Below are 13,550 nucleotides of genomic sequence, written 5' to 3' on the forward strand. Positions count from 1 at the left end.
GTGGCATTGTGTGCGGTGGCGGATGGGTGCGTGGAGTTGGATGGCTGTGTGGCATTGTGTGCGGTGGCAGATGGATGCGTGGAGTTGGATGGCTGTGTGGCATTGTGTGCGGTGGCAGTTGGGTGCGTGGAGTTGGATGGCTGTGTGGCATTGTGTGCGGTGGCGGATGGGTGCGTGGAGTTGGATGGCTGTGTGGCATTGTGTGCGGTGGATGGGTGCGTGGAGTTGGATGGCTGTGTGGCATTGTGTGCGGTGGATGGGTGCGTGGAGTTGGATGGCTGTGTGGCATTGTGTGCGGTGGATGGGTGCGTGGAGTTGGATGGCTGTGTGGCATTGTGTGCGGTGGATGGGTGCGTGGAGTTGGATGGCTGTGTGGCATTGTGTGCGGTGGGGGATGGGTGCGTGGAGTTGGATGGCTGTGGGGCATTTTGTGCGGTGGCGGATGGGTGCGTAGAGTTGGGTGGCTGTGTGGCATTGTGTGCGGTGGCGGATGGGTGCGTGGAGTTGGATGGCTGTGTGGCATTGTGTGCGGTGGACGATGGGTGCGTGGAGTTGGATGACTGTGTGGCATTGTGTGCGGTGGCGGATGGGTGCGTGGAGTTGGATGGCTGTGTGGCATTGTGTGCGGCGGATGGGTGCGTGGAGTTGGATGGCTGTGTGGCATTGTGTGCGGTGGCGGATGGGTGCGTGGAGTTGGATGGCTGTGTGGCATTGTGTGCGGCGGCGGATGGGTGCGTGGAGTTGGATGGCTGTGTGGCATTGTGTGCGGTGGGTGATGGGTGCGTGGAGTTGGATGGCTGTGTGGCATTGTGTGCGGTGGGTGAGGGGTGCGTGGAGTTGGATGGCTGTGTGGCATTGTGTGTGGCGGTGGATGGGTGCGTGGAGTTGGATGGCTGTGTGGCATTGTGTGCGGTGGCGGATGGGTGCGTGGAGTTGGATGGCTGTGTGGCATTGTGTGTGGCGGTGGATGGGTGCATGGATTTGGATGACTGTGGCATTGTGTGCGGTGGCGGATGGGTGCGTGGAGTTGGATGGCTGTATGGCATTGTGTGTGGTGGCGGATGGGTGCGTGGAGTTGGATGGCTGTGTGGCATTGTATGCGGTGGCGGATGGGTGCGTGGAGTTGGATGGCTGTGTGGCATTGTGTGCGGTGGGTGATGGGTGCGTGGAGTTGGATGGCTGTGTGGCATTGTGTGCGGTGGGTGATGGGTGCGTGGAGTTGGATGGCTGTGTGGCATTGTGTGCGGTGGGTGATGGGTGCGTGGAGTTGGATGGCTGTGTGGCATTGTGTGTGGCGGTGGATGGGTGCGTGGAGTTGGATGGCTGTGTGGCATTGTGTGCGGTGGGTGATGGGTGCGTGGAGTTGGATGGCTGTGTGGCATTGTGTGCGGTGGCGGATGGGTGCGTGGAGTTGGATGGCTGTGTGGCATTGTGTGCGGTGGCGGATGGGTGCGTGGAGTTGGATGGCTGTGTGGCATTGTGTGCGGTGGGTGATGGGTGCGTGGAGTTGGATGGCTGTGTGGCATTGTGTGTGGCGGTGGATGGGTGCGTGGAGTTGGATGGCTGTGTGGCATTGTGTGCGCTGGCGGATGGGTGCGTGGAGTTGGATGGCTGTGTGGCATTGTGTGTGGCGGTGGATGGGTGCATGGAGTTGGATGACTGTGGCATTGTGTGCGGTGGCGGATGGGTGCGTGGAGTTGGATGGCTGTATGGCATTGTGTGTGGTGGCGGATGGGTGCGTGGAGTTGGATGGCTGTGTGGCATTGTGTGCGGTGGCGGATGGGTGCGTGGAGTTGGATGGCTGTGTGGCATTGTGTGCGGTGGGTGATGGGTGCGTGGAGTTGGATGGCTGTGTGGCATTGTGTGCGGTGGGTGATGGGTGCGTGGAGTTGGATGGCTGTGTGGCATTGTGTGCGGTGGCGGATGGGTGCGTGGAGTTGGATGGCTGTATGGCATTGCGGTGGCGGATGGGTGCGTGGAGTTGGATGGCTGTGTGGCATTGTGTGCGGTGGCGGATGAGTGCGTGGAGTTGGATGGCTGTATGGCATTGCGGTGGCGGATGGGTGCGTGGAGTTGGATGGCTGTGTGGCATTGTGTGCGGTGGATGGGTGCGTGGAGTTGGATGGCTGTGTGGCATTGTGTGCGGTGGTGGATGGGTGCGTGGAGTTGGATGGCTGTGTGGCATTGTGTGCGGTGGCGGATGGGTGCGTGGAGTTGGATGGCTGTGTGGCATTGTGTGTGGCGGTGGATGGGTGCGTGGAGTTGGGTGGCTGTGTGGCATTGTGTGCGGTGGCGGATGGGTGCGTGGAGTTGGATGGCTGTGTGGCATTGTGTGTGGCGGTGGATGGGTGCGTGGAGTTGGATGGCTGTGTGGCATTGTGTGCGATGGGTGCGTGGAGTTGGATGGCTGTGTGGCATTGTGTGCGGTGGGTGATGGGTGCGTGGAGTTGGATGGCTGTGTGGCATTGTGTGCGGTGGCGGATGGGTGCGTGGAGTTGGATGGCTGTATGGCATTGCGGTGGCGGATGGGTGCGTGGAGTTGGATGGCTGTGTGGCATTGTGTGCGGTGGATGGGTGCGTGGAGTTGGATGGCTGTGTGGCATTGTGTGTGGCGGTGGATGGGTGCGTGGAGTTGGATGGCTGTGTGGCATTGTGTGCGGTGGGTGATGGGTGCGTGGAGTTGGATGGCTGTGTGGCATTGTGTGCGGTGGTGGATGGGTGCGTGGAGTTGGATGGCTGTGTGGCATTGTGTGTGGTGGCGGATGGGTGCGTGGAGTTGGATGGCTGTGTGGCATTGTGTGCGGTGGGTGATGGGTGCGTGGAGTTGGATGGCTGTGTGGCATTGTGTGCGGTGGTGGATGGGTGCGTGGAGTTGGATGGCTGTGTGGCATTGTGTGCGGCGGCGGAGAGGCAGCGAGGAGTCCAGCAGGGAGACAGCGGTCGTCACCACTCTTGTCCTAGACCAGAGTGCGCTCATCCATATTAGACATTTGTCACTCTCGTCCTTTAGCTCCTCAGCCAGAGAAACCGCAAGATGGCGCCACGGAGAAGGACTTAATAGCAGAAAGGCCGGACCCTGCGCAGGGAGAGGTGCCGAGGGGTGAGTCTGACCGGAGTCTTCACGGAGTCCAGTTCATGGTGGTTTTCCCGGTAGTGATGGCTTCCAGCCTTCGGTTGGTGTTTGCCGCGGTGGCGTTGACACATGCTGGTTGTTCTGTGACCTCTCAGGACCTGAGGATGTCAAGTTCGAGAGGGAGACGCTAAAAGAGCTGAAGACAAACAATCAGCGAGAGGAGGCGAGGAACAGCAACGGGAGGAAGGAGGAGAGCCGGCCCGAGCGGGCGCGCTTCATGTTTAACATCGCAGACGGCGGCTTCACGGGTAAAGGCAGGGAATGTCTGCGTCCCTTTTATTATTGCTCCAATGCCTCCATATTAACCTGCATTCGGTCTTAATATGAAATAGTCTGCCGTTTTATGTATACAGCTTCTCTGCAGAGCTATGTGTCTCAAGGGTTACAGATAAACCTAGCACAGTCATGTAGCTTCGGTCCATCTGCCCTTTTCCTATTATCTGTATATGGGGGGGGGGGGCTTAGATTATGTGGGACTACAGGATTCAGGTTTGTAGTCTGTTACTATGGAGACGCATAGCTAGGCATAGGAGCTGCATACCGAGTCTCTTCAATGTATTAAGACAATTATAGAAAACTTTGGAAAAGTTTCCACACCTGTAGGGGAAGGTCTGATCCTGGTTTCTCACTCTCAGAGCTTCACACCTTGTGGCAAAACGAGGAGCGGGCCGCCATCTGCTCTGGCCGGCTGAACGAGATCTGGCACCGGCGCCACGATTATTGGCTACTGGCCGGAGTTGTCGTGTATCCTTTGACCTTAGGGCAATTTTTGACTTAAATTCTAGTAAATGTGGTTAGATCAGATGATCGCAGGTTCAGATCCCACACGGGAGACTTAAATGGAATCTGTCAGCAGGGTTTTGCTGTTTGATCTGAGAGCAGCATGATGTAGGGGCAAAGAACCTGATTCCACCGATGTGTCACTTATTAGGCTACATGCTGTAGTTTCAGTACAATCAGTGTTTTATCAGCAGGAGATTATCACTGCAGGACTAAGTGTCACATGCAGACTAGTCCAGCTGATCTGTGTAACCCCGCCTCCACCACTGGTTGGCAGCTTCCTGTGCACACTGTCAGGGAGCTGCCAATCAGTGCTGTGGGCGGGGTTATACACAGCTCGGTATTCTGACCGCTGAACTTTATATTATACTGAGAAACCCTACAACGGCGCCAGCTCCCCCCGCCCCCTATCAGTGCACAAACCAGAAGTGTTGTCATAGGGACACAATACTGGGGAAGCCAAAGCTTCAGGATAGAAATTTCCACCAGAAATCTGCTAACCCCCCATTATCAGGTGTGTGTCAGGGTGGTCTTGTTACACATTTCCTTAGCCCCGTCTCAGACATGGATATGCGCGGTGGCAGGACCTGCAAAACGACCCTCCCTTCGCCATTATTAATGAACCGTTCAAATCCGAAACCAACAAAGGGAACTTCCTGGAAATGAAGAACAAGTTCCTGGCCAGAAGATTTAAGGTACGAGCCACAATTATAATGAGCGCAGCTCTGGAGTATAATACAGGATGTAACTCAGGATCAGTAATGTAATGTATGTATACCGTGACTGCACCAGCAGAATAGTGAGTACAGCTCTGGAGGATAATACAAGATGTAACTCAGGATCAGTAATGTATGTACACAGTGACTGCACCAGCAGAATAGTGAGTGCAGCTCTGGAGTATAATACAGGATGTAACTCAGGATCAGTAATGTAATGTATGTACACAGTGACTGCACCAGCAGAATAGTGAGTGCAGCTCTGGAGTATAATACAAGATGTAACTCAGGATCAGTAATGTAATGTATGTACACAGTGACTGCAGCAGCAGAATAGTGAGTGCAGCTCTGGAGTATAATACAGGATGTAACTCAGGATCAGTAATGTAATGTATGTACACAGTGACTGCACCAGCGGAATAGTGAGTGCAGCTCTGGAGGATAATACAAGATGTAACTCAGGATCAGTAATGTATGTACACAGTGACTGCACCAGCAGAATAGTGAGTGCAGCTCTGGAGTATAATACAAGATGTAACTCAGGATCAGTAATGTAATGTATGTATACAGTGACTGCACCAGCAGAATAGTGAGTGCAGCTCTGGAGTATAATACAAGATGTAACTCAGGATCAGTAATGTAATGTATGTACACAGTGACTGCACCAGCAGAATAGTGAGTGCAGCTCTGGAGTATAATACAGGATGTAACTCAGGATCAGTAATGTAATGTATGTACACAGTGACTGCACCAGCAGAATAGTGAGTGCAGCTCTGGAGTATAATACAGGAGGTAACTCAGGATCAGTAATGTAATGTATGTACACAGTGACTGCACCAGCAGAATAGTGAGTGCAGCGCTGGAGTATAATACAGGATGTAACTCAGGATCAGTAATGTAATGTATGTGCACAGTGACTGCACCAGCAGAATAGTGAGTGCAGCGCTGGAGTATAATACAGGATGTAACTCAGGATCAGTACAGGATCAGTAATGTAATGTATGTATACAGTGACTCCACCAGCAGAATAGTGAGTGCAGCTCTGGGGTATAATACAGGAGGTAGCTCAGGATCAGTAATGTAATGTATGTACACAGTGACTGCACCAGCAGAATAGTGAGTGCAGCTCTGGAGTATAATACAGGATGTAACTCAGGATCAGTAATGTAATGTATGTACACAGTGACTGCACCAGCAGAATAGTGAGTGCAGCTCTGGAGTATAATACAGGAGGTAGCTCAGGGTCAGTAATGTAATGTATGTACACAGTGACTGCACCTGCAGAATAGTGAGTGCAACTCTGGAGTATAATACAGGAGGTAACTCAGGATCAGTAATGTAATGTATGTACACAGTGATTTCACCAGCAGAATAGTGAGTGCAGCTCTGGAGTATAATACAGGATGTAACTCAGGATCAGTAATGTAATGTATGTACACAGTGACTGCACCAGCAGAATAGTGAGTGCAGCTCTGGAGTATAATACAGGATGTAACTCAGGATCAGTAATGTAATGAATGTACACAGTGACTGCACCAGCAGAATAGTGAGTGCAGCTCTGGGGTATAATACAGGATGTAACTCCGGATCAGTAATGTAATGTATGTACCCAGTGACTGCACCAGCAGAATAGTGAGTGCAGCTCTGGAGTATAATACAGGAAGTAACTCTTGATCAGTAATGTAATGTATGTACACAGTGACTGCACCAGCAGAATAGTGAATACAGCTCTGGAGTATAATACAGGATGTAACTCAGGATCAGTAATGTTATGTATATACACAGTGACTGCACCAGCAGAATAGTGAGTGCAGCTCTGGGGTATAATACAGGATGTAACTCGGGATCAGTAATGTAATGCATGTACACAGTGACTGCACCAGCAGAATAGTGAGTGCAGCTCTGGAGTATAATACAGGAGGTAGCTCAGGGTCAGTAATGTAATGTATGTACACAGTGACTGCACCAGCAGAATAGTGAGTGCAGCTCTGGGGTATAATACAGGAGGTAGCTCAGGATCAGTAATGTAATGTATGTACACAGTGACTGCACCAGCAGAATAGTGAGTGCAGCTCTGGGGTATAATACAGGAGGTAACTCAGGATCAGTAATGTAATGTATGTACACAGTGACTGCACCAGCAGAATAGTGAGTGCAGCTCTGGAGTATAATACAGGATGTAACTCAGGATCAGTAATGTAATGTATGTACACAGTGACTGCACCAGCAGAATAGTGAGTGCAGCTCTGGGGTATAATACAGGAGGTAGCTCAGGATCAGTAATGTAATGTATGTACACAGTGACTGCACCAGCAGAATAGTGAGTGCAGCTCTGGAGTATAATACAGGATGTAACTCAGGATCAGTAATGTAATGTATGTACACAGTGACTGCACCAGCAGAATAGTGAGTGCAGCTCTGGAGTATAATACAGGATGTAACTCAGGATCAGTAATGTAATGTATGTACACAGTGACTGCACCAGCAGAATAGTGAGTGCAGCTCTGGGGTATAATACAGGATGTAACTCAGGATCAGTAATGTAATGTATGTACACAGTGACTGCACCAGCAGAATAGTGAGTGCAGCTCTGGAGTATAATACAGGATGTAACTCAGGATCAGTAATGTAATGTATGTACACAGTGACTGCACCAGCAGAATAGTGAGTGCAGCTCTGGAGTATAATACAGGATGTAACTCAGGATCAGTAATGTAATGTATGTACACAGTGACTGCACCAGCGGAATAGTGAGTGCAGCTCTGGGGTATAATACAGGATGTAACTCAGGATCAGTAATGTAATGTATGTACCCAGTGACTGCACCAGCGGAATAGTGAGTGCAGCTCTGGAGTATAATACAGGATGTAACTCAGGATCAGTAATGTAATGTATGTACACAGTGACTCCACCAGCAGAATAGTGAGTGCAGCGCTGGAGTATAATACAGGAGGTAACTCAGGATCAGTAATGTAATGTATGTACACAGTGACTGCACCAGCAGAATAGTGAGTGCAGCTCTGGAGTATAATACAGGATGTAACTGAGGATCAGTAATGTAATGTATGTACACAGTGACTGCACCAGCAGAATAGTGAGTGCAGCTCTGGAGTATAATACAGGATGTAACTCAGGATCAGTAATGTAATGTATGTACACAGTGACTGCACCAGCAGAATAGTGAGTGCAGCTCTGGGGTATAATACAGGATGTAACTCAGGATCAGTAATGTAATGTATGTACATAGTGATTGCACCAGCAGAATAGTGAGTGCAGCTCTGGGGTATAATACAGGAGGTAACTCAGGATCAGTAATGTAATGTATGTACACAGTGACTGCACCAGCAGAATAGTGAGTGCAGCTCTGGAGTATAATACAGGATGTAACTAAGGATCAGTAATGTAATGTATGTACACAGTGACTGCACCAGCAGAATAGTGAGTGCAGCTCTGGAGTATAATACAGGATGTAACTCAGGATCAGTAATGTAATGTATCTACACAGTGACTGCACCAGCAGAATAGTGAGTGCAGCTCTGGAGTATAATACAGGATGTAACTCAGGATCAGTAATGTAATGTATGTACACAGTGACTGCACCAGCAGAATAGTGAGTGCAGCTCTGGAGTATAATACAGGATGTAACTCAGGATCAGCAATGTAATGTATGTACACAGTGACTGCACCAGCAGAATAGTGAGTGCAGCTCTGGAGTATAATACAGGATGTAACTCAGGATCAGCAATGTAATGTATGTACACAGTGACTGCACCAGCAGAATAGTGAGTGCAGCTCTGGAGTATAATACAGGATGTAACTCAGGATCAGTAATGTAATGTATGTACACAGTGACTGCACCAGCAGAATAGTGAGTGCAGCTCTGGAGTATAATACAGGATGTAACTCAGGATCAGTAATGTAATGTATGTACACAATGACTGCACCAGCAGAATAGTGAGTGCAGCTCTGGAGTATAATACAGGATGTAACTCAGGATCAGTAATGTAATGTATGTACACAGTGACTGCACCAGCAGAATAGTGAGTGCTGCTCTGGAGTATAATACAGGAGGTAACTCGGGATCAGTAATGTAATGTATGTACACAGTGACTGCACCAGCAGAATAGTGAGTGCAGCTCTGGAGTATAATACAGGATGTAACTCAGGATCAGTAATGTAATGTATGTACCCAGTGACTGCACCAGCAGAATAGTGAGTGCAGCTCTGGAGTATAATACAGGAAGTAACTCAGGATCAGTAATGTAATGTATGTACACAGTGACTGCACCAGCAGAATAGTGAATACAGCTCTGGAGTATAATACAGGATGTAACTCAGGATCAGTAATGTAATGTATGTACACAGTGACTGCACCAGCAGAATAGTGAGTGCAGCTCTGGGGTATAATACAGGATGTAACTCGGGATCAGTAATGTAATGCATGTACACAGTGACTGCACCAGCAGAATAGTGAGTGCAGCTCTGGAGTATAATACAGGAAGTAGCTCAGGGTCAGTAATGTAATGTATGTACACAGTGACTGCACCAGCAGAATAGTGAGTGCAGCTCTGGGGTATAATACAGGAGGTAGCTCAGGATCAGTAATGTAATGTATGTACACAGTGACTGCACCAGCAGAATAGTGAGAGCAGCTCTGGGGTATAATACAGGAGGTAACTCAGGATCAGTAATGTAATGTATGTACACAGTGACTGCACCAGCAGAATAGTGAGTGCAGCTCTGGAGTATAATACAGGATGTAACTCAGGATCAGTAATGTAATGTATGTACACAGTGACTGCACCAGCAGAATAGTGAGTGCAGCTCTGGAGTATAATACAGGATGTAACTCAGGATCAGTAATGTAATGTATGTACACAGTGACTGCACCAGCAGAATAGTGAGTGCAGCTCTGGGGTATAATACAGGATGTAACTCAGGATCAGTAATGTAATGTATGTACCCAGTGACTGCACCAGCGGAATAGTGAGTGCAGCTCTGGAGTATAATACAGGATGTAACTCAGGATCAGTAATGTAATGTATGTACACAGTGACTGCACCAGCAGAATAGTGAGCGCAGCTCTGGAGTATAATACAGGATGTAACTCAGGATCAGTAATGTAATGTATGTACACAGTGACTGCACCAGCAGAATAGTGAGTGCAGCTCTGGAGTATAATACAGGAGGTAACTCAGGATCAGTAATGTAATGTATGTACACAGTGACTCCACCAGCAGAATAGTGAGTGCAGCTCTGCAGTATAATACAGGATGTAACACAGGATCAGTAATGTAATGTATGTACACAGTGACTGCACCAGCAGAATAGTGAGTGCAACTCTGGAGTATAATACAGGAGGTAACTCAGGATCAGTAATGTAATGTATGTACACAGTGACTGCACCAGCAGAATAGTGAGTGCAGCTCTGGGGTATAATACAGGATGTAACTCAGGATCAGTAATGTAATGCATGTACACAGTGACTGCACCATCAGAATAGTGAGTGCAGCTCTGGAGTATAATACAGGATGTAACTCAGGATCAGTACAGGATCAGTAATGTAATGTATGTACACAGTGACTCCACCAGCAGAATAGTGAGTGCAGCTCTGCAGTATAATACAGGATGTAACACAGGATCAGTAATGTAATGTATGTACACAGTGACTCCACCAGCAGAATAGTGAGTGCAGCTCTGCAGTATAATACAGGATGTAACACAGGATCAGTAATGTAATGTATGTACACAGTGACTCCACCAGCAGAATAGTGAGTTCCGCTCTGGAGTATAATACAGGATGTAACTCAGGATCAGTAATGTAATGTATGTACACAGTGACTGCACCAGCAGAATAGTGAGTGCAGCTCTGCAGTATAATACAGGATGTAACACAGGATCAGTAATGTAATGTATGTACACAGTGACTCCACCAGCAGAATAGTGAGTGCAGCTCTGCAGTATAATACAGGATGTAACACAGGATCAGTAATGTAATGTATGTACACAGTGACTGCACCAGCAGAATAGTGAGTGCAGCGCTGGAGTATAATACAGGATGTAACTCGGGATCAGTAATGTAATGCATGTACACAGTGACTGCACCAGCAGAATAGTGAGTGCAGCTCTGGAGTATAATACAGGAGGTAGCTCAGGGTCAGTAATGTAATGTATGTACACAGTGACTGCACCAGCAGAATAGTGAGTGCAGCTCTGGGGTATAATACAGGAGGTAGCTCAGGATCAGTAATGTAATGTATGTACACAGTGACTGCACCAGCAGAATAGTGAGTGCAGCTCTGGGGTATAATACAGGAGGTAACTCAGGATCAGTAATGTAATGTATGTACACAGTGACTGCACCAGCAGAATAGTGAGTGCAGCTCTGGAGTATAATACAGGATGTAACTCAGGATCAGTAATGTAATGTATGTACACAGTGACTGCACCAGCAGAATAGTGAGTGCAGCTCTGGAGTATAATACAGGAGGTAGCTCAGGATCAGTAATGTAATGTATGTATACAGTGACTGCACCAGCAGAATAGTGAGTGCAGCTCTGGGGTATAATACAGGAGGTAGCTCAGGATCAGTAATGTAATGTATGTACACAGTGACTGCACCAGCAGAATAGTGAGTGCAGCTCTGGAGTATAATACAGGATGTAACTCAGGATCAGTAATGTAATGTATGTACACAGTGACTGCACCAGCAGAATAGTGAGCGCAGCTCTGGAGTATAATACAGGATGTAACTCAGGATCAGTAATGTAATGTATGTACACAGTGACTGCACCAGCAGAATAGTGAGTGCAGCTCTGGAGTATAATACAGGATGTAACTCGGGATCAGTAATGTAATGTATGTACACAGTGACTGCACCAGCAGAATAGTGAGTGCAGCTCTGGGGTATAATACAGGATGTAACTCAGGATCAGTAATGTAATGTATGTACCCAGTGACTGCACCAGCGGAATAGTGAGTACAGCTCTGGAGTATAATACAGGATGTAACTCAGGATCAGTAATGTAATGTATGTACACAGTGACTGCACCAGCAGAATAGTGAGTGCAGCTCTGGAGTATAATACAGGATGTAACTCAGGATCAGTAATGTAATGTATGTACACAGTGACTGCACCAGCAGAATAGTGAGTGCAGCTCTGGAGTATAATACAGGATATAACTCAGGATCAGTAATGTAATGTATGTACACAGTGACTGCACCAGCAGAATAGTGAGTGCAACTCTGGAGTATAATACAGGAGGTAACTCAGGATCAGTAATGTAATGTATGTACACAGTGACTACACCAGCAGAATAGTGAGTGCAGCTCTGGAGTATAATACAGGATGTAACTCAGGATCAGTAATGTAATGTATGTACACAGTGACTGCACCAGCAGAATAGTGAGTGCAGCTCTAGAGTATAATACAGGATGTAACTCAGGATCAGTAATGTAATGTATGTACACAGTGACTGCACCAGCAGAATAGTGAGTGCAGCTCTGGAGTATAATACAGGATGTAACTCAGGATCAGTAATGTAATGTATGTACACAGTGACTGCACCAGCAGAATAGTGAGTGCAGCTCTAGAGTATAATACAGGATGTAACTCCGGATCAGTAATGTAATGTATGTACACAGTGACTGCACCAGCAGAATAGTGAGTGCAGCTCTGGAGTATAATACAGGAGGTAACTCAGGATCAGTAATGTAATGTATGTACACAGTGACTCCACCAGCAGAATAGTGAGTGCAGCTCTGCAGTATAATACAGGATGTAACACAGGATCAGTAATGTAATGTATGTACACAGTGACTGCACCAGCAGAATAGTGAGTGCAACTCTGGAGTATAATACAGGAGGTAACTCAGGATCAGTAATGTAATGTATGTACACAGTGACTCCACCAGCAGAATAGTGAGTGCAGCTCTGGAGTATAATATAGGATGTAACTCAGGATCAGTAATGTAATGTATGTACACAGTGACTGCACCAGCAGAATAGTGAGTGCAGCTCTGCAGTATAATACAGGATGTAACACCGGATCAGTAATGTAATGTATGTACACAGTGACTGCACCAGCAGAATAGTGAGTGCAGCGCTGGAGTATAATACAGGATGTAACTCAGGATCAGTAATGTAATGTATGTACACAGTGACTGCACCAGCAGAATAGTGAGTGCAGCTCTGGAGTATAATACAGGATGTAACTCAGGATCAGTAGTGTAATGTATGTACACAGTGACTGCACCAGCAGAATAGTGAGTGCAGCTCTGGAGTATAATACAGGATGTAACTCAGGATCAGTAATGTAATGTATGTACACAGTGACTGCACCAGCAGAATAGTGAGTGCAGCTCTGGAGTATAATACAGGATGTAACTCAGGATCAGTAATGTAATGTATGTACACAGTGACTGCACCAGCAGAATAGTGAGTGCAGCTCTGGAGTATAATACAGGATGTAACTCAGGATCAGTAATGTAATGTATGTACACAGTGACTGCACCAGCAGAATAGTGAGTGCAGCTCTGGAGTATAATACAGGATGTAACTCAGGATCAGTAATGTAATGTATGTACACAGTGACTGCACCAGCAGAATAGTGAGTGCAGCTCCGGAGTATAATACAGGATGTAACTCAGGATCAGTAATGTAATGTATGTACACAGTGACTGCACCAGCAGAATAGTGAGTGCAGCTCCGGAGTATAATACAGGGTGTAACTCAGGATCAGTAATGTAATGTATGTACACAGTGACTGCACCAGCAGAATAGTGAGTGCAGCTCTGGAGTATAATACAGGAGGTAGCTCAGGATCAGCAATGTAATGTATGTACACAGTGACTGCACCAGCAGAATAGTGAGTGCAGCTCTGGAGTATAATGCAGCATACTTTCTATAGTACCATGATTTT

General features: G+C 47.5%; 1 protein-coding gene across 1 annotated transcript in view; it reads left to right on the top strand.

Moving 5' to 3' along the window:
* Positions 1-13,550, top strand: part of CHD3 (chromodomain helicase DNA binding protein 3) — a 90,234-nt gene that overhangs the window by 70,600 nt on the left and 6,084 nt on the right. The window contains exons 32-35 of the mRNA XM_073654798.1: positions 3,011-3,100; positions 3,229-3,381; positions 3,769-3,877; positions 4,476-4,608. Of these exons, the coding sequence (XP_073510899.1) occupies positions 3,011-3,100; positions 3,229-3,381; positions 3,769-3,877; positions 4,476-4,608 (485 nt within the window). The remainder of the gene's footprint in view (positions 1-3,010; positions 3,101-3,228; positions 3,382-3,768; positions 3,878-4,475; positions 4,609-13,550) is intronic.

This window comes from Phyllobates terribilis, unplaced genomic scaffold, assembly GCF_046119375.1.
Source record: "Phyllobates terribilis strain yellow unplaced genomic scaffold, ASM4611937v1 Scaffold_11__3_contigs__length_659146591, whole genome shotgun sequence".
Lineage (NCBI taxonomy): Eukaryota > Metazoa > Chordata > Amphibia > Anura > Dendrobatidae > Phyllobates > Phyllobates terribilis.